Source organism: Nothobranchius furzeri, chromosome 10, assembly GCF_043380555.1.
Source record: "Nothobranchius furzeri strain GRZ-AD chromosome 10, NfurGRZ-RIMD1, whole genome shotgun sequence".
NCBI classification, from domain to species: Eukaryota; Metazoa; Chordata; class Actinopteri; order Cyprinodontiformes; family Nothobranchiidae; genus Nothobranchius; species Nothobranchius furzeri.
The window spans coordinates 56,898,692-56,917,100 of NC_091750.1; the positions used below are offsets into that span (position 1 = coordinate 56,898,692).

Consider the following 18,409-nt stretch of genomic DNA (forward strand, 5'->3'; position numbering starts at 1 on the left):
CATTAAACATGGCACATGACTAATCCCCAGATATTTAAAAAAATTCCTGACATTTTTTCATGTGTTTTGCAACGTGCACTGCCGATCTTTAAGCTCTTAATAAGAGGGCTTATTGATGCAAAACCAAACAACCTCCTTCAGCAGGTGGATAATGGTGCTGCCCAATAAAACAGAGCTGCTGGAAACCATTTGAACACTGAAACACAAAAAAATGACACATTATGTTTAGGTGCAGCTATAAGAAATGTTTTGATTGAATGTTTTAGACTGAAACTGTTTCTCCTGGTTTTTTATTCATTATTAGATCTTCAGAAAAGTACTTGATTACTAAAGGTTCATAGTGACAGTCCTAAAATTAACATTTTGATTCAAACGACCTGTTTTAGAAATTCTGAGAGCTTTGGATTTGCAAATAGAGATGATGCAACATGAACTTGATTGAATTTTAATCAGTTTTTAGCTCCAGCCTGTCTGCTCCTCATCCTTCTGCAAAATAAAAGGGAAACGTTATTCAGGAATGTGTGGGGTCGTCTTTGGTGGAGATAAACCGCTCCATTGTGAAATATGGCCTAAAAATGTTGAAGGAAAGCATTTTTTTTAAGTACTGGAGAATTATTTTCTTCTGGCACTCTTCAACTAAAAATAAGATCACCTGTGAAGGATGTAAAAACGAGAAAGTGAAACTAGGGAAGTTCACGTGAGTGTCAGGCTGAGAGTCTCACCAAATATTAATGTTTTTATCAAATTATCACCGCGGTATGTCTGATCATTTTTCCAGTCACAGTTGGGGAATTGGATAACCCATATTTTGTTTATCTGAGAGAGGATTGTAAGTGTGCTGTGTTTGTGTCCTCTCCACCAGGAGCTGGCTGTTCCAAGAGGCTTTAAGAGGGTCCAGAAAGTGACCTAATTCTGGGACAAGTGTCTCAGGCATCCTGGTGATAGCTACCAAGTTTTACCCAGAAGGAGGACACATGCATCACTGCACAGACGCAGACACAGTTTTTACAAACTCTGCGCTTCCTTTCCTGCTGTTTTCCACTCCTTCATGGATTCCTACACCTTTCATTTTGAGAGAATGAGCAACGTGGACCTGCATCCTCTGTGCCTGCCTGTCAGCCGGCTTTCACCAGACAAGTCCAGTAGCAGCATCGCCGACCATCTTACCCACCACCAACACGGCAAGGGAGACTCCGCTTACAGCTCCTTCTCTGGTGGGTCCACCGCTCCAGATTACCCCTCTCCCTTTACCCATGATGACTTACAATCCAGTTCCTTCAGCCACTATGCTGACCTTAAACATGTAAAATCATACTACCATCCGACCCAGCTTCTGCCGTCCGACTCAAAGGCCATGGATCAGCTTTATTGCTCAGTTGAAGCCATCCCCCAGCAATATTCTAATAACAACTACAGACACAACGGTAATGAGCGCCACCACACCAATAACAAGGCACACTCTAAAGACGAGGTGCGTTCAAGGACTCGATCCCAAAGTGTTCAGAGTCCCTCCCAACCCCCTCCAGTCCCAACTCGCCTCGATAGTTTTATAGCTACTAAAAACTTGGAGAACAGCAGGACTCACCACCACGGTACTGAATTTCATCCCCTGCAGCCTAAACCCTACAGTCGTCTTCCTTCCTGGAGTCTGCATAATCTGGAATCTGAGACAGCTAGCTCGAAGTTAGACAGAGTCAAATCTGACTCGGTGTACTCCGTGTGGAGGGGCTCTGAACAGCCACAGTTACACTATCTACCAAGTTACCGAATGCACATCCAGCGTCACGAACAGGGCAGAGTCAACGCAAAACAGCTTTTAATCAGTGATGAAAATGTTGCCCCTGAACAGCAGAGGTCAGCAAGCATCCTGAGCCACTCGCCTCCCACAACTCAGTCTGAGCACCTGACGCCCAGACAGCCATCAGAGAGTGCTGGGTGCAACTGCGACCATCATGGAAAATCTAGCTGCCATTTTGAAAGTGGGCGCAAAAGAGCCTTTTCTGCTTATGACTGTCTCTGTTCAGAGTCAGCCCGAGCTGGTAGCCCATGGAGCTCCAGTCAGAGTTTTATCAGCAGCAGCATTCAGCATAAAGGGCAGTTCTACTTTGTCACAGGTGTTTGTAAACTGTCCGAATCTGGTTCCGGGACAACATCTGCACCCACGAGTGACTTTGAGGCTGAAAGGGAGGCATCTACTATGTTAGAGACACACCGTCACAGAGATAAAGAGAGATGTCACAGCACAATGGATAATTTGTTTAGTTCTCACTGCTCCGGTGGTACGATTCAGGATGACGGGCACGTTTTCGTTCCTGCAGCTCAGGGAAAGGACCTGACCTCCAAGAGCCAGGACCAGGAGAATCACAGGCCACCCCACATTATGAATCCGTCTTTTCAAAGTTTTGACAAGTTAGAAGAAATCGACATGACGCACATTGGTGAGATTGGCCGCCACTCTGCCAACAACCCTATATTCTACTGTGGACCTGACAAAAGCTGCCCACCACATTTAGCCACTGATAGAAAGAAGCCCATCAGTGAACACCCCAGCTACAACAAGAGAGAGGATCATGCACAAAGAGAGAAGCAACAGCCATTGGGGGAGGTTGCCAGTGAGAGGATAAACAAAGAAACAACACCACTTCTGTACCACCTCACTGGGGCCAGCAGGACCGGCCTTATAAAAGGCAACGAAGTGGCTCTAAGCAAAGCAGACCGAGGAGACATCGCAGTAAGTGATGTTGAGAGACCTGCACCAGGTGACACTTGCAAGACTGCTAGAGATGCTACATCTGTGGCTTGTAACACTTTAGATGATTCGTTTAAGAAGTACTACAAGGAGAAGCTGAAGGATGCCCAGTGTAAAGTCCTTAGGGAGACGTCGTTTAAAAGGAGGGACCTGCTGCTTCATTCCATGAAGCAAAATTCTGAGTGCAGGCCGACAGGGATTCACACTTTCTCTCCATCACAGGACTCCGAGTCTTCCAAAGCCACACTCACTCCTTCTGTTGCATCTGAGGAGACAGAGAAGGGCAGCATTAAGGAAGAACCCTGGGAGAATAATAGAGCAACTGAGAGGGAAAATGGGAGGCCGGCAAATGTGGCACAGCCCCAGGTGGCTCGCATTGGAGGAAGGAAGAGGCTGACAGCGGACCAGAAAAAGATGTGCTTCTCCGAGCCTGAAAAACTTAACCAGCTTGGCAGTGGACCTGTACACGTGGCCTGCCGCTCCTTCAGCAACGAAGGCGACTGTTTGTTCGGAGCTGAGTGTGAGGGAGATGGGAATGAGCAGCAAGGACTGGTGGCAGCGCGAAGGAAGATATTTGAGATGAGGGGACGTGCTCAGTCGGTTTCAAGTGCTTCAAAGACAAACCTAAAGCATCTTCAACACAAGGCCCTGGTGGACTACATGGAGCGTAAGACAGGTCAGAAAGTGGCCGAGTCCCAGCAGCCGGTGCTGCAGTTACCAGCTCCATCCAGACAGAGGCACTCTCTTGGGGAGAAACCATTCGAATGGGGTCCTCGTGCTGTATCAGGGAATCATGACGGCAAAGGTATGAAGAAGAAGCACCACAGACCTCTTTCTGCTGGCCGCATCCTGGATTCCTCCAGCAGCTCTATCAGGTACAGTGGAGAGGATCAAACATAGACTTTCTGCTTCTGTTTTTGTACTAAACTGGGTAAAATCACCGGTTTTAATTGTTTCAACTTTCCCAAAACAGGTATGCCCAGTTCTCAGCCCAGTCCTGCTCAGGTCAGTATCCTGGCCAGCACGGTTCATCCAAGATGAGGGTGAGTAAAGGTCCATCTCAGGGAAAGTCTGCCTCAGCAGAGAGTCTTTTGGACCAGCGAGAACCAACTAGTTTCTGCAGAAACCGATCCACATCCTCACCGCATGCATTTCAGGTACTAATGTACATCCAACACATTCACCTCAACTTTGAGAAACACAAATATATCAGATGACAGTCACATTTTACAAAAGTGATTTCAATTATTGTTTAAGATGTTATTGTTTTTAGAAATTTAAAATAGTTTAATTTGTCTTCTCCTGGCTTGACAAATATCCACATTTTTATTGGCGTAAACATTAATGTCTTGATTGAGGAAGATGAATGCATGCTTTATGTTAACATGAATGTGATTTATTAATGGGGTTAGGGGTGGTCTTCTCCAGGGGGGCCAGTGGGGTGACCAACAATTTTTCAGTTGTGACCAAGGCCCCCCGTGGCTACCCCTTTGGGGCACCACTGATCAAAAGAATAAAAAAAGACCTTACGTGTTAATTTTTCATTGCTTGTTTTGGTTCTGCAGACACTTGACTATGAGGAGAATCTTCTGCCAGTTAAAACCATGGAGACTGAAGGGTATGTGTCACCAGTGTTTTTATGCCAGTGATGACAGCACCATGACACACACCATACATCTCAGCTTAATTCACCGTGGCTCTTGACACGTCAACGCCCCCCCGGTCCATTAAACAACACTTCACCATTTGTTTTTCAGTTTTCTCAAGAATGAAGCTGAGAAATCTTCAGTGAAGCAAATCCCAGAGGGGCAGCAGCGCGCGCGAAAGGTAGCACAGAGAGGAAAGTCCATGGAGGAACTCGGAGCGTCAAAGCCAGCTAAAGTAGAAGCAATGAGTAAAAGCTCTGAGGAGCTGGATAACCTGGCCAGAAATTGGTCCTTGGGATTGGAAAGACAAGAAAGAAGTGCTTCGAACGTTGCTGAGGAAAGAAAATTCCAGCAGAGAGAAAATCAGAAGGACAAAGAACCAGAGGTTGTTGGTCAGAAAAACACTCAGGGACACGTCCAAAACCAAATCCAGAGAAACCCCTTGCTGAAACAGAGCTCTGAGCTTGGTCAGGAAGGAACAAAAGGAGAAAGGAGTTCCAGTCGGTCCAGCTCTCCAACCTCCACATCCTCTTCCCGGGCCAGAGTTTGCTCTGCTTCTCTTGGATCTCACGTAGCCATCGCAGATGAATTCAGGTCTGAAAGGTCACCCAGTGAGAGTCTTTCTAATCCACCTTCCCCAAGGGGCCAAAATATAAATGAAAGGGAGATGAAATCCACCTCATCCACACCCAGTCGAACAAAGCATCTCAGTGAAAGCACATCTTGCTCCAGGTAAGAGCTGACTGTGTAGTTCTTTGTTTCTGTGAGGCCAATTTAACTTCCCAGATATGAAAAGTCTTCATTTAGGACAAAATTTTATTTTTCTCACATATTAAAGTCATTGTAAAAGGTATTTGTGGTTTTGCTAAAGATAAAGAATCACTCAAATAGTTCAAAATAATTCTTCCTATTAGATCTAGAGCTTCATCTGGACCAGAGAGCGAGCAGTCTGTGGATGAGCTCGGCAGCGACCCCAAACACGAGGTCTCTCTGAGCTGCGGGGTCACCACAGATCCTGCACTGTGGATTCTTCCACCAGAAGACGAGACTAAAGAGAAAGTCAGTGAAAGCTCTGTGTCTCCCTGCACGTCCGTATCTGAGGCGGACGCCGGTCAGCGGACGGAGGAGCAGAGGGATCCGGAAACAGAAGCTGACACTCAGGGAGAAAAGGAGGAGAAGGAGAACAGGAGAACACCAGAGGGAGAGACGGAGAGCCTAGAAAAGCCCGTGGAGAAACCAAAGTGGGAGGAGCTTGTTGGCGCAGTGGTCAAAGCTGACCAGTCGTTGGCCAGGGTCCTCTTCCCTCTGGCCAGTCGTAAGACGGCGCTGATGCTGATGGAGCAGCTGCTGTCAGAGGACACGCTACTGATGGAGGAGCACTACAAAAAGAAGCAGGAGCAGAAAGGAGACGTAGAAAGGTGAATTTAGTTGTTTATTTTTCTCATCACATTTTAAACTATTCTAGAGACGATGGAGTAGAGAGGTCAGACCAGTTCAAGTTAACGAGGCTCGCTGGGATAACGTGCTTCCATGAAACTTGATCTGGGTTTCTAATGGCTCCAGAGCTGAATTCCACCAGGGTTGTATGACATTTTGTTACACCACTCGCTCAGACACACCTGCTGATTTGATTACCGCTGAAGACTCTGGGATGCCTGTTTGGTAATCAGATACTCAAAGAGAGTGCACTTGTGTTTTGTAATATTCAGACACCCCCAGAGGCCGCTTCACAGAACCAATAGAAGACGCGAGATGTTTATGTTGTGACTGAGAAACGTGGAGAGTCGTGCTGATAAAAACTTTTTTTTTTTTGGTCTGTAGCACTGAAACGGCTGAAGGACCTGAACCACCTTCTTGTCCTCCTGCTTCTGACAGCCAGGCTTCTCAGTGTGCAGACCAGCAAAGCAAGGCTGACCTTGTTAAGAAGAAGGTAAAAATCATTTACACATATTTTGCTGCAAAATATGGGATTACTGGGAAAAAAATCATTATAAATAAGTTTAAAAACATGTCATTCCACAGTCAAAACAGTGGAGCATACAAAATAACAAAATATTATTTCATTAACTGGCCTTTGATTTAACTAACAGAAGCAACAGATTTGTTTTTGCTTATGTAAAAAAATATGGCCAAATAATTATTTGATTATTTTTCAGTATTTTTGCATCTAATGAACCAGCTTGTGACGGAAATTGTTGATGTTTTTTAAATCGTTTAAAAGAAAAACTGTAAAATCATCTCAATATGAGAAAGTAAAAGAAGCCATAAACCAAACGGGCAAAAAACAAGATTTTCAGATTATTTTTATATTGATGCCATCCGGATCCTGTGTTAAGAAGACTCATGATGTACTGTCTGCCTCTTATCAGCATTTTCAGCCTATCTAATGTTTGCCATAGCAACAAACCCACCTAATGTCTCCTGATCTTCTACCAGGATCCACTAAAACATGAAAAAAGCTTTTAACATAGACTCGGTTGTAGTTTAAAATGATAACAGACATTTTTTGGCATTGATTTAATCATATTGTAACATTTCTGTCCATCGTTTACAGCATTTGTTAGTTTCTTACATCAAAGAGCGTCTGCAGTCGTTGGAGGAATCTCGTGGCGCCCTGCAGAGGGAGCTGGAGGAGAACGCGACCCGCGGGGAGGCGTTGAAGCAGCTGGTGCGTGAGCGATGTCAGCCAGTGGAGCTGGAGAGGTACAGCCTGTTCATCGGAGATCTGGAGAGGGTGGTCAACCTGCTGCTGTGCCTCTCTGCACGGCTGGCCAGGGTGCAGAACGCTCTGTGTATTGTGGACCAGCACACAGATGCCGAGGAGAAGGTGGGGTACCAGATAATTTTGTTTCTTCCATCGTCAGCAGCTGGGAACGTCTGGGTTCAAGAGTCATTTTGTTCAGATTGTGAATACTTTAAAGCTCTCGTTCACTCTTTTTTTCAGTTAAAAAAGTTAGTGGTCTCTCTGAATGACTTGTGAGTCAGTCTTTGGGGAAAAAAGTTCTGGTGTTCCGGTTTCAGGAAGTAGAAGTTAGTTGGAGGAGTTGGAGGCAAAAAAAATGACAGGATTTGGAATCTTATTATTTATAATAATCTGACATCTCATCACTGATTGGCTAACAGCAACGCGACTACCACAGACTCAGTTTGCTCCTCAATGTTTTATCTCCACAAATAATACAAGCTTGGAGTTCTGCTGTGGTGTGGAGTTGCTAACGTTAACTGTTAGCCGAGGTGTGCTTTGCTCACTCTGATGCTAAATCAACTCCGCCTTCCTCTGTTGCTGGCCAAGATGGGCGAGCCTATGAATGCAGTTTCCCCGTGTATTTTCTATTAGCAGCTAATGCAGGAAATAACAAATTAAAAAATGGTTTCTCAGTGAACCTCCTCTTTAAATAAGCTGATGGTGGATAGAAATCTAAATTTAACCTTTAGTCGTTCACTAGACATTTGCCCCTCGGCCTATTTGTATTTTGGGTCATCTCTGTTTTTGTTTATCCCATCACTGCACAAAAACATGGACTATTTAGGCTTTGTTACGTAAACTGTACAGGTGCTGGTCATAAAATTAGACTATCATGACAAAGTTGATTTATTTTAGGAATTCCATTCAAAAAGTAAAACTTGTACCCTAGATTCATTCTTTACACAGACTGATTAATTTCAAATGTTGATGAGCATAACAACTAATGAAAATCCCAAATTCAGTATTTCAGAATATTAGAAAATTGTGAAAAGGTTCAATATCGAAGACGCCTGTTAGTTGTAGTCAGCTATTTAACTCAAAAGCCTTTAGATGGTCTGTTGGTCTAGTTCTGTAGGCCACACAATCATGGGGAAGGCTGCTGACCTGACAGTTGTCCAAAAGACAATCATTGACACCTTGCACAAGGAGGGCAAGTCGAAACAGGTCATTGCTAAAGAGGCTGACTGTTCACAGAGCTCTGTGTCCAAGAGCTTTAATAGAGAGGCAAAGGGAAGGACAAGATGTGGTAGAAACAAAGTGTACAAGCAATAGGGATAGCAGCACCCTGGAGAGGATTATGAAATGAAACCCATTCAAAAATGTAAGGGAGATTCACAAAGAGTGGAGTGCAGCTAGAGTCAGTGCCTCAAGAATCACCACACACAGATGTAAGCAAGACATGGTTTCAGCTGTCATATTGCTTGTGTCAAGCCGCTCTTGAACAAGAGAGCTTCAGGAGCGTCTCACCTGGGGTAAAGACCAAACAGGCCTGGAACGCTGCTGAGTGGTCCAAAGTTATGTTCTCTGATACGTTTTGCATTTCCTTTGGACATCAAGGTCCCAGAGTCTGGAGTAAGAAAGGAGAGGCAGAGATTCCACATTGATTGAGGTCCAGAGTAGTTTCCACATTCAGTGATGGTTTGGGGTGTCGTGTCATCTGCTGGTGTTGGTCCAAGGTCAATTCTTCCAAACCAAGGTTCTAATATACAAGTTTCACTTTATGAGTGGAATTACTGAAACAAATCAACTTTGTCTTAAATATTCTAATTTTATGACCAGCACCTGTGGCAGTCTGGTCAAAATTTGACATTCACATAAAAAATACATTAATCGAAGGGAAAAGAGCTGAATGTTTCATCTGATTAGGACGTTAATTCACCTGAAGCAGTGAAATCCGTTGTGATTAGAATGACCTATTTCCTCCTCACTCACTAGCACGTGCTCAAGTCAGTTATCATCCTTTTCTACGCCTTTCCCCCTGATGCTGTTTACACATAGACACTAATGTGTGAGTGAAAGCGTGGGTTCTCCTGAGGACACGCTATGTTAGATAACCCCACAGATGTCACGATTCAACCCTTCTCCACAACGCTGACCACGAGCGCTGAAGCACATGGCGTTGGCTGTGCTCTGCTTCTGTTTACTTACAGCAAACACACCGTTAGGGAGGAGTTGAAGGGCAGCTTTGAATGGAGTCAAGGTTTCTAAGCGAGTGGAATGCAAGAAACGCTGTTAATCTGCCTTTAATGGCTTGTCTGGGTTTGTGTTCAATACTTTATTAGACATTTAGAGGAAACTTTTGATTTATTGCAGTTTAACTTGTTTAATGGGTGCATAATACTTTGTAACACATATGCAAGGATTAAAAAATAAGAAGAAATTAATGAAACATGTATTTAACAAAAAGTCATCTGGCGGGCGGGGGGGGGGGGGGATTACAGCAAATGAGTAATTTTCATGAAGAGTTGAATGCACTGACATGTGCTTTATTCATGTATTATTATAATGTGTCTCATTAGTGGATACCATCGCGTCATTTTTATGACTTCCTTTTAATTATTCATGAATTTAAGTGTTTTAGCATCCTGAGAGTTTGATAGGATGTCAGTGTCATCAGCATCATCCTAAGTTTGCATGGAAATACGACATTTTTCACCCGTGGCTGTGCATGCTGCATGCAGAGGGCTTGCTACAGGATCATTTATGATCTCGCTGTTATGAGCGACGCTGCTGTTTACACTGACTCACCGAAACCTCAGCCCAGTTTCGATGACATTTGCGTCTGCCCTGCCCTCTGTTGACTTAAGGACACACTGCAGCGCCCCGTCCTGTGGCTTTCACAGCTTTCTGTTATCAAATGTGACCTCAATTTTCTGTCTGAATAAGAAAAACACTTAGGATTTGTTTTGTCTTTTCATTTAAACAATCATTGTATCACCATATGAGCTATAGTGGCCTCTTTTGCTCTCTGCCTCTGCAGGAATCTCTGGACAGTCGCCACCGTCTGCTGTGCAAACAGAGGGAGGACGCCAAAGATCTGAAGGATAACCTGGACCGCAGAGAGAACCTGGTCTCCACTTTCCTGTCTCGCCAGCTGTCAGCTGAGCAGCTGCAGGACTACCGACACTTTGTCCAGACCAAGGCCTCGCTCCTCATCCGGCAGAAGGACCTGGAGGAGAAGCAGAAGTTAGGCGAGGAGCAGCTGGAGGCTCTTTCCAACTGTCTAAATCTGTGAAAGAAGGAACAAAACTTTCTTTGACTTGAGTGGAAGGAGAATCACCTGTGGCTCTCTAAAGGAGGGACCTGCAGAAACCTGCTCTCCACTCACGAACATAGCTGTTGGATAAGACCTCTGAGAACATTTTCCTCCACAACACCGTCCAAACTACGTGCATTAAAAGTTGTCATAAAACTTTACATTTTCCTTTGAATAGAAGTGAGCTTCCTTTGTGTGCCTTGGCATTGTCGACATTTTATCTTGGAGCTGCTGTGCAGAAATCAGTCCCTGTCCTTCATTTTTCAGGGAGACGTTAGCCCTGCAGCCCTGCGCCCGTGGAAACCTTCTATAAGCTTTAAGATTGTGTCCGAGCAGTGGCCTGGCGGAGGGTGGGGTGTGTTGTAGATGTAGTGGTTTTTTTAATGGTCTTATTTTCAAATGTTTTTCAGATTAAGGCACTAAAAACCAAAAAAAAAAGCACTTTCTACAGTCACACAAATGCACATTTCTAAGCCTTACTCCATCCGCTTCAACATTTCCATTTTTCTCTTTTATTTTGTCATTAGTTTTAGTAAGAATGTATTTTATGGTACAACAGGAAACAAGATAAAAGGCTGTTCTTTATTCTCCAGCTGATTCTACAAAATCACAACTTTTAGACGACGTCTTGCTGAATCTGCTTTTCACTCGACCAGATTATCGGTAACAGTCATTCCCTCTTTAGCTGTTGCAGAATTGACATGTAATACTTGAAAGACTTTTATTTTTATTAAAATAAAGTCTTTATGTCAGGTGTTTTAAACTCGTTTCAAGCTGTCTTACCTCCACAGCCTGGACCCATTTAGACACATTTAAACACACCTGTTGTGTTAAACACACTTGAATCACAAATAACTTTTATTTTTAGTAATTATAATGCTTTTATAGTTTATCGACTTCCCCTTTAACCAGGAGGGGATCGTTTGTGTTGTGTGAGATTATTAAAAATATACTTTTGTGTTTTTCCTCCACCTCCATCAACAACATTTCTCTGTGGACGCCGTCCTTCTTCTCTTGCTGAACGAACGTTTGCTTATTTTGGTCTTTTTGTGCCGATGCAGGGCTGAAGGGCTGGAAGGACTCTCGTTGTTTTCTGCAGGCTGGCTGGAATTTCCTAAATTATGCAAAAAATCCCGTATGGTGGAGAAAGTGCGGGAAATGACACCGCAATGGGGCATCACACAGAACAATACTAAAGGAGATTGTATTTCGCACACTAGCGAGGTTGAAGCATGCAGGGTACTTGTGTTACAGCCAATGGGAAGAGACACTTCAACCCCAGTTGCCTCTAATGAGGGCAAATGGTTCAAAATCCTTGTTTTCTGCTTTATTTCCTCTGGAGTTTTGCTGGTTTGTGTCTGTTTGCAGTTTAAGGCTCCACGATGTTTGTAATGTGAATAAATTAAGCTTTCACTGGACAATCTGCTGGACTTTATTCTCTTTATATCTTTATTTTTGATTCTAGGTACAGAAAGAAACTAATTTAGCTAATTAAGCTTTTGTGTTATTTCTAAATTTGTTTCATATCTTTTTTGCTTTAATAACGAAACAAAGGATAAGGTTTGTGAAAATTTTGGATAATATTTTTTTTTCTGGCTTCACAGGAAGACTCACTTTACCAATTAAAGCTCGCATCTGCCCTCTACAGGCAGATGAGTAAATTACACTTATAACTTCATTTTTCTCAAGATTATTTTCATCATTAGTATTAAAGATGATCATAAGGTTACAAACATGAAATAAAAATATGCTTAACCATTTTAAAGATTTTTTTTTGTTTTAATTAAATGTTTTGGGGAGGGCAGCAACACTCAATATAAAATATTAAATTCATATTTTCCAAATGAGCAGATGCCTTAAGAAGTATTTAAAGTGATGCAGCTGATTATTAACTTAAAAGCAAAATGAGACAAGAATATCCACCATAATGTATTTCACAAAGGTGGAACATTGGACAAATAAAGGTTGTGTATTTCTGTCTAATTGTGTGTCCTGAGCTGGCAAAAAATAAAAGTATATTGCTCTGAGCGGGAATGACCTTTCAATCAGAGGTGAAGGTTGGGTCATCCGTGTATCATATAAAATACTTCATCTTTGCATTAGTTCTGTTTACATTTAAGAGGACGTGACCGTAAAACCGCTTTGCTGCTGGCCATCACCGACATGCCCCACAGCTGCAGTCGTCAGTGTTTCTGCAGATGATTAAACTTCCAACCCAACAGGGGTGGGTTTAGGGGGTGGCTTCTTGGGCTCAAACCCCAGATGTTTTCTGATTTAGCTCGGAATCTGAATTTTTCCTTTGAGAGGGGAAAAAAAAACGCTTGGACGTACCAGCAGTACTGACATCTACCAGAAGCAGCTGTTGTATAAAGTGGCCTGTATGCAGCCTGCCACAGTCTGACCCTCTGATGCATGCATGAAAAGACTGACCTTCATTGCTCCAGCTGTGTATAATTGTAGATTTCTCTGTAATGAACAGGCGACCGGTTCTGAAGAGCATGGTTGTCTCACAGCTTGTTAGCTATTTCAAACAGATCTGGAAGCTTTATGCTAAACACCGTTATCTTTGAGATGTTTGTTTTTTGGTCATCTGAACACAGATATGTTAGAGGATCTGAAGTGGTAATATTTAAATCTCTAGGTTTTATTTTGTTAGCTTAAATTGTTGAGACACATCTCTGAATAGCGGCTGCAAAACACCTCCCCCCTCCCCCCTCCCATCAGATGCTAATGCAGGAATTATTTTCATGTTTTGCCTGCATGTTAAAAACCATGCTAGACAACTTTTTCATATTTTAAATCATTTTCTTGAGTCGGTATGTATTAAAATGACCCTTTACAATATCAATAAAAGGCCACCCAGCCCCTACCGCCCTCTGGCCAGAGTATCACATTTGCAACTTCAGACTGGCAGGCCACTCTTTGGGGACTTGGAAATAATTGAGCTGACATACATGGCGCTGCAATCGGGTTCCAGCACATTTCCTGCATGTTTTATATCACGAGCACAGATGATTTGTCTAATTTAGAGATGAAGCTGTCCTGTAGACATTGAGGAAGGCTGGGAAATGTTTGAACTGTTAGATCAAGGTGTTAAAAATGACAAACACACAGCGAGGAGAGGTTTTGTTTTCAGTTTTACCACAGGGAATTGATAACAGGCACTAGAGGGTGCTAAAAACAAGCAAAACTGCCAAGTGTGCCTTTAATCTAGGAGTGACTGATCATTCCAAAAAATAAAAAGTAAAAAATGATTTCTCTGTGAACTTTGTCTTTAAAAAAAGCACCAATCATTTGCACAAGCTAAAAAAAAAAAGCAACAACAATCATTTGTGCTAAGCCCTGGAACTTCTTCAGTCCTAAACCGGTCCCTGGTCGTCAGTAATCCAGACATTTAGTGTTCTCTTGTGTCTGTTGGAGCTTCTTACAAAGGAGGCAAAAAAATAGTAACTGGAGGAAAAAAAAGGTTCTCACAACTTTTCTTTGGACTTGAGTCGTTTTCTTTGTTCATTTTTGTGCTTTAAGCTGCTCAACTCTGTCAATCATTCATACACAAACACGTCCCTAAACTCCAGGATGACGCACCTCTCAGCTCTTGTTCCTGGCCTTTTTCTGGGTATTGTCTAATTAACAGATTCTGTTCATTGGTTTTAGTTAATTTTTATTATAGGTGATATTTCTACTTTTCAGAAGGCTAAAATATCTGAATAAAGTCTGGATATATGCGAATAAAGAGATATTTTATCCAGATACTTGAGCATTTTGATTATATAGCCACATAAAGTAGATCTGAAAAGAAATCTAAGATTAAACATTTTTGCATAACATTTTGTGGTTTTAATGGCCTCCAAGAAGCTAGCCAAGCCCTCTCCTGGCCCGGTCAGTGATCAGATTTCACTGTTCACACAATTAATTTCTGCAGTCAGTGTTAATCCATACCTTCTCTTGTTTCTTTCCTTCCTCTCTTGGTTTTCTAGCCGCAGTAAATATCTACTAAAAGATAAAAGCAAATCAAAAAGTGTATTGACAATTACAATGGGAGTGTAAAAAAAGCAGTAGAGATGCAAGATGAGTGATTTTCCTCAACAGAAGCCAGACAGACAGGCGTCAATAGCAGGAATGTGTAAAGAGTACACAACAAAGCAGGGAGCCGCTTTAAGCAGCAACTTCACCAGAGATTTTACAGTAGGATGGTTCCTGAAGATCACAGAGCTGCTGCTGTTGATGCTGGCAGATTTCAAAATGAACTCTGAACCCTCCACCTGCAAAAATGTCAACACACCTTCAGTCAGCAACCAACCCTTACTATTTATAACTCAACCCAGTCAGGAAGATAGGGAAGAGGAAAAAGGGTCACAGAAAAGTCTGACTTCTGAGAAAAGCCAGAAATCTGAGTAGAAACAATAATTCTGAAATTAAAGTCAGAATTAAATCAGAATTACAAGATTAAAGTCAGAATTCTGAGATTCAAGTCAGAAATAAGAACAAAAGGTCAGATATCTGAGATTAAAGTCAAAATTTGAGATTAAAGTCAGAATTCTAAGAATAAATTTAAATCAAAAACCTGAGGTTAGAAATTTGAGATAAAACTCAGAAATCTAAGAGCAAGATTCAAGTCAGAAATCTGAGATTAAAGTCAGAAATTTAAGATAAATGTCAGAATTCTAAGATTAGGATTCAAGTCAGAAATCTGAGATTAAAGTCAGTGATCTGAGAATAAAGTCAGAAATCTGAGATTAATGTCAGAAATCTAAGATTAAGATTCAAGCCAGAAATGTATCTGAGATTAACGTCAGAAATCTACGATAAATATCAGAATTCTAAGATTAGGATTCAAGTCAGTAATCTGAGATAAAGTCAGAATTCAGAGAAAAAAAAAGTCAGAATTTTTTTCTTTTCAGTGTCCCTAATCCCCCTCTGTAGAGAGATAACAAAGTCAAATTTATAAATTTAGTAAATTTTATTATCAGTTTTGGGCGTTGAAGACAAAAAGGTTGCATGCATGCAGTCCGGCAAAATAAAGAAAAACAAACATTTCCCATCTTCTATTTCCATCAATTTGTGCAGAGATTTTATGCTCTGGTGCTTCTTTCCACCACTTCTTATTCCTGACCTCGTGCCAACCTTTTCTCCTCGCAGCAGCGTCAGAAGAACATTTACGTAACCAAAACCTTCAGGCTGGGAGATGACACATCGCCCTGACATGATGGTGCATCCCTCAGTTCTCTCTCAGGCACAAGGAAGAAGCAAAACCAACAGAGGGCAAAGGAACAACAAGCAGCGAGACGCTGAACACAAAAGGCACAACTTTGTTCTTTTAGGTTTTGACTTTGTGTTTCTGAGCTGGAAGGAGCCGATGATGTCACACACACACACACACACACACACACACACACACACACACACACACACACACACACACACACACACACACACACACACGTGAACATGCCTAATCCCAGTCTGCTGCTGAGTCACAGCTGTTTCAACAAGCCAGCGAAGGAATTCACCACATATATGAGGAATCTTGGCACGGAGGTGTGTAAATGATTTACAGAACACCTGCATGTCGTCGTTATTGGGACACTTTGTACCGTCTTTACTGAGGTTTCCCTTAAAGTCCGTATGAAAGAAACTCTCAACAGATTTTGATTTCTTAATTTACAAAAGAGTCGGATTCCCTCTAAAGACTCCAGGTCTGTATCTCCTTTCAGAAAAAAACAAGACAGGTCTTGATCTCAGTAATTTCTTCTTCAGAAAGAAAATGGATTTCAAAACAAGCTTCGAGCCAGTGAAGGGTTGCATGTCTGAATGATTCAGCTTCCATCCGTGGACATCTTTTCCCCCTTACTGTTTCAAAGACAACTTGTGTATTATTCTCAAAGCAAAAGCAAACATTCCTGGTATTTTTATATTTTATCGGCAAGGCAGAAACCAACAAGAACATGACAATTCTAAAAGCAAAACCAGCAGAATGTCAGAAAAAAGTTGAGTCAGCACGTTGACGCATCAGATACGGTTCTGTGTCTGAAGCTGCTGTGTTCTTGCTCCTCGCTGCCCTCGTTCAGAGAGTAAAGCCCCGACTTCCTCTTCTTGTTGCCCATGATGGTTGGCGGAAAGAGGCGGCTTATTGAATGCAGGCCCTTAGACGCATCTGAGATGGTGTCCAGCTCCTCTTTGTGGAGAACGACCCTATCCTGAGAGGGGTGGACGTGCTGGACTTTGGGTTCTCCCATCATCTCCTTAACAATCGGGGAGATGCCTTTAGGCAGATAGTGGTAGGCCTTCTTCCCACAGTTGTCCCGTATGCTGGTGTTGGCCCGGTACTCCGCCACCAGCATGGTCATGATGCACTCCTGGTCATGCAACGCAGCGATGTGCAGAGGAGTGTACCCACCGTGGGATTTTGGGTTGACATCAACATTGACTCCTTTTTGCCTGGATGTGTCGATGATCCTCGTGAGCATTTGGCTGTTGCCACATTTAGCCACCCAGTGAAGAACCGTGAACCCAGACATGAAGTCTTTCTTCTGGACCAGATGGCAGTCGCTCAGCAGCAGGCCGTACACCTGGTTCCAGAGTCCTGCAGCACACTTCACCAGCCACTCGTGCTCAGCTTGCTCCAGGGAATACACGCAGGACGACCTGATGTACTTGGGCTCTTCTGGAGACTTCTTCACCACCCTGCCGGTCTCAGCTGAAGACGGCCTCCTCTTGTTCTTGAAGGCCTCTGATTTTGAGACCTCAGGAGGTTCTTTTGGTTGTTCCTTCAGCTTGTGGATCTCGACCCTGGTGACACTCGGTGGCACTCTAAGAGGCAAGGCAAAGGGTTTGCTCTGCAGAGGGGCTGCATCTCTTTCACCCTTGTTGATGTCAAAATTCAGCATCTTTTTGGACCTGATATCAGATCTGCTCCTCTGCAGAGCCAGCTGTATGAGGGATGGTGATTTCCCAGGGTCATTTACCTCTTCTTTGACAGCCTCATGTGCTCCCTTCACGGACCCAGCCGCATCCTCGGACTTTTCAGCCTCTGCGTGCCGCTCAGGTGGGCGCTGCTGCTCACCTACCTCTTCCTCATTTTCAGTCTTTTCCACATCCGCAGTCTGCTCACCTCCAAGCAAGTGCTGATACGTTTTCTTGAGGACAACATACCGGAATCCGTCGACTTCTTTCACAAATGCGACGTTGTTGACAAAAGTCTTGAAGAGCTCCCTGTTGCGTTCTCTCTCCGCGGGATCCACGGAGTCCACGACAGCTCTAAACTTCCCCATCAGCTCGGATTTCTTCACTTTGCCTCCCTCCGCAACCAGCAAAGAAACAATGGAATCTTGAGTAAAAGCCATGAATGCAACAGAAGTTAACCTGTCTGTGCTCAACAGCCGTGTCCACTCGCACACAGACACCTGAACTCACTGCTCTCCTTACCTGTAGGAGTGTTTTTTCCCAGTGTGTGCAGACGTAGATGCAATTTGAATAATATATGCAAATAATTTACATAAAGGGGGAAAAAAGAAGCAGGAAGTAATCATTCCTAATGATATTGATCTAATTTAAGTCCGCATAACCTGTAGTGTCTTATTCAAAATAAAAGCTTTCTTAAAGCTCGTTGTTGGGGTTAGCTGTCCCTGCGCAAAACTTACGTAAATGTAGCTTTTTTATTTACTGATAAAACAGAATAAAAGCTGTGAAAATGGCCATAAACTTACCACTATAGTAATATAGTGCCTAACAGTGCCCGATAGACAGAATGATAGCTGATATCTCTAACTTCATTCTCTGACAGGAACTGGCCATGTTGAAACAAAGATGAAAACTAGAGTCAAGATATATTTTCATAACTTCACAGTGGGCGTTTAGCTGCTACTCGTGACGTCAAACAATTCTCTCACACACACACACACACAAAAAGAAAAAACCATCAGCTATTTAAAAATGAGTAGGCTGATTGGTGCTTAATTTAGTGCGCACGCGCATGGATCAGAAGACCTTTATTTTGTCTTTTGCTTACTTTA

The 18,409-nt window shown here is 42.9% G+C and overlaps 2 protein-coding genes and 1 long non-coding RNA gene across 3 annotated transcripts; 1 reads left to right on the forward strand and 2 right to left on the reverse strand.

The window, feature by feature from the left end:
* Positions 1-904: 904 nt before the first annotated feature.
* Positions 905-10,605, forward strand: shroom1 (shroom family member 1). Its single transcript, XM_015961382.3, has 8 exons — positions 905-3,624; positions 3,723-3,906; positions 4,315-4,367; positions 4,507-5,127; positions 5,310-5,813; positions 6,217-6,325; positions 6,950-7,222; positions 10,122-10,605. Exons 1-8 carry the CDS (start codon positions 1,049-1,051, stop codon positions 10,374-10,376), a joined length of 4,575 nt encoding a protein of 1,524 aa, XP_015816868.3. The 5' UTR covers positions 905-1,048; the 3' UTR covers positions 10,377-10,605.
* LOC139072107 (uncharacterized) lies at positions 10,180-18,199 on the reverse strand. The gene is made up of 4 exons (XR_011521714.1): positions 18,104-18,199; positions 14,570-14,659; positions 14,337-14,387; positions 10,180-10,310 (listed from the first exon to the last, which is right to left on the reverse strand). It is a non-coding gene; the product is annotated as an uncharacterized lncRNA (long non-coding RNA).
* LOC107386773 (ankyrin repeat domain-containing protein SOWAHA) lies at positions 16,241-17,848 on the reverse strand. Its single transcript, XM_015961384.3, has one exon. It carries the CDS (start codon positions 17,738-17,740, stop codon positions 16,391-16,393), a length of 1,350 nt encoding a protein of 449 aa, XP_015816870.3. The 5' UTR covers positions 17,741-17,848; the 3' UTR covers positions 16,241-16,390.
* Positions 18,200-18,409: the final 210 nt, after the last annotated feature.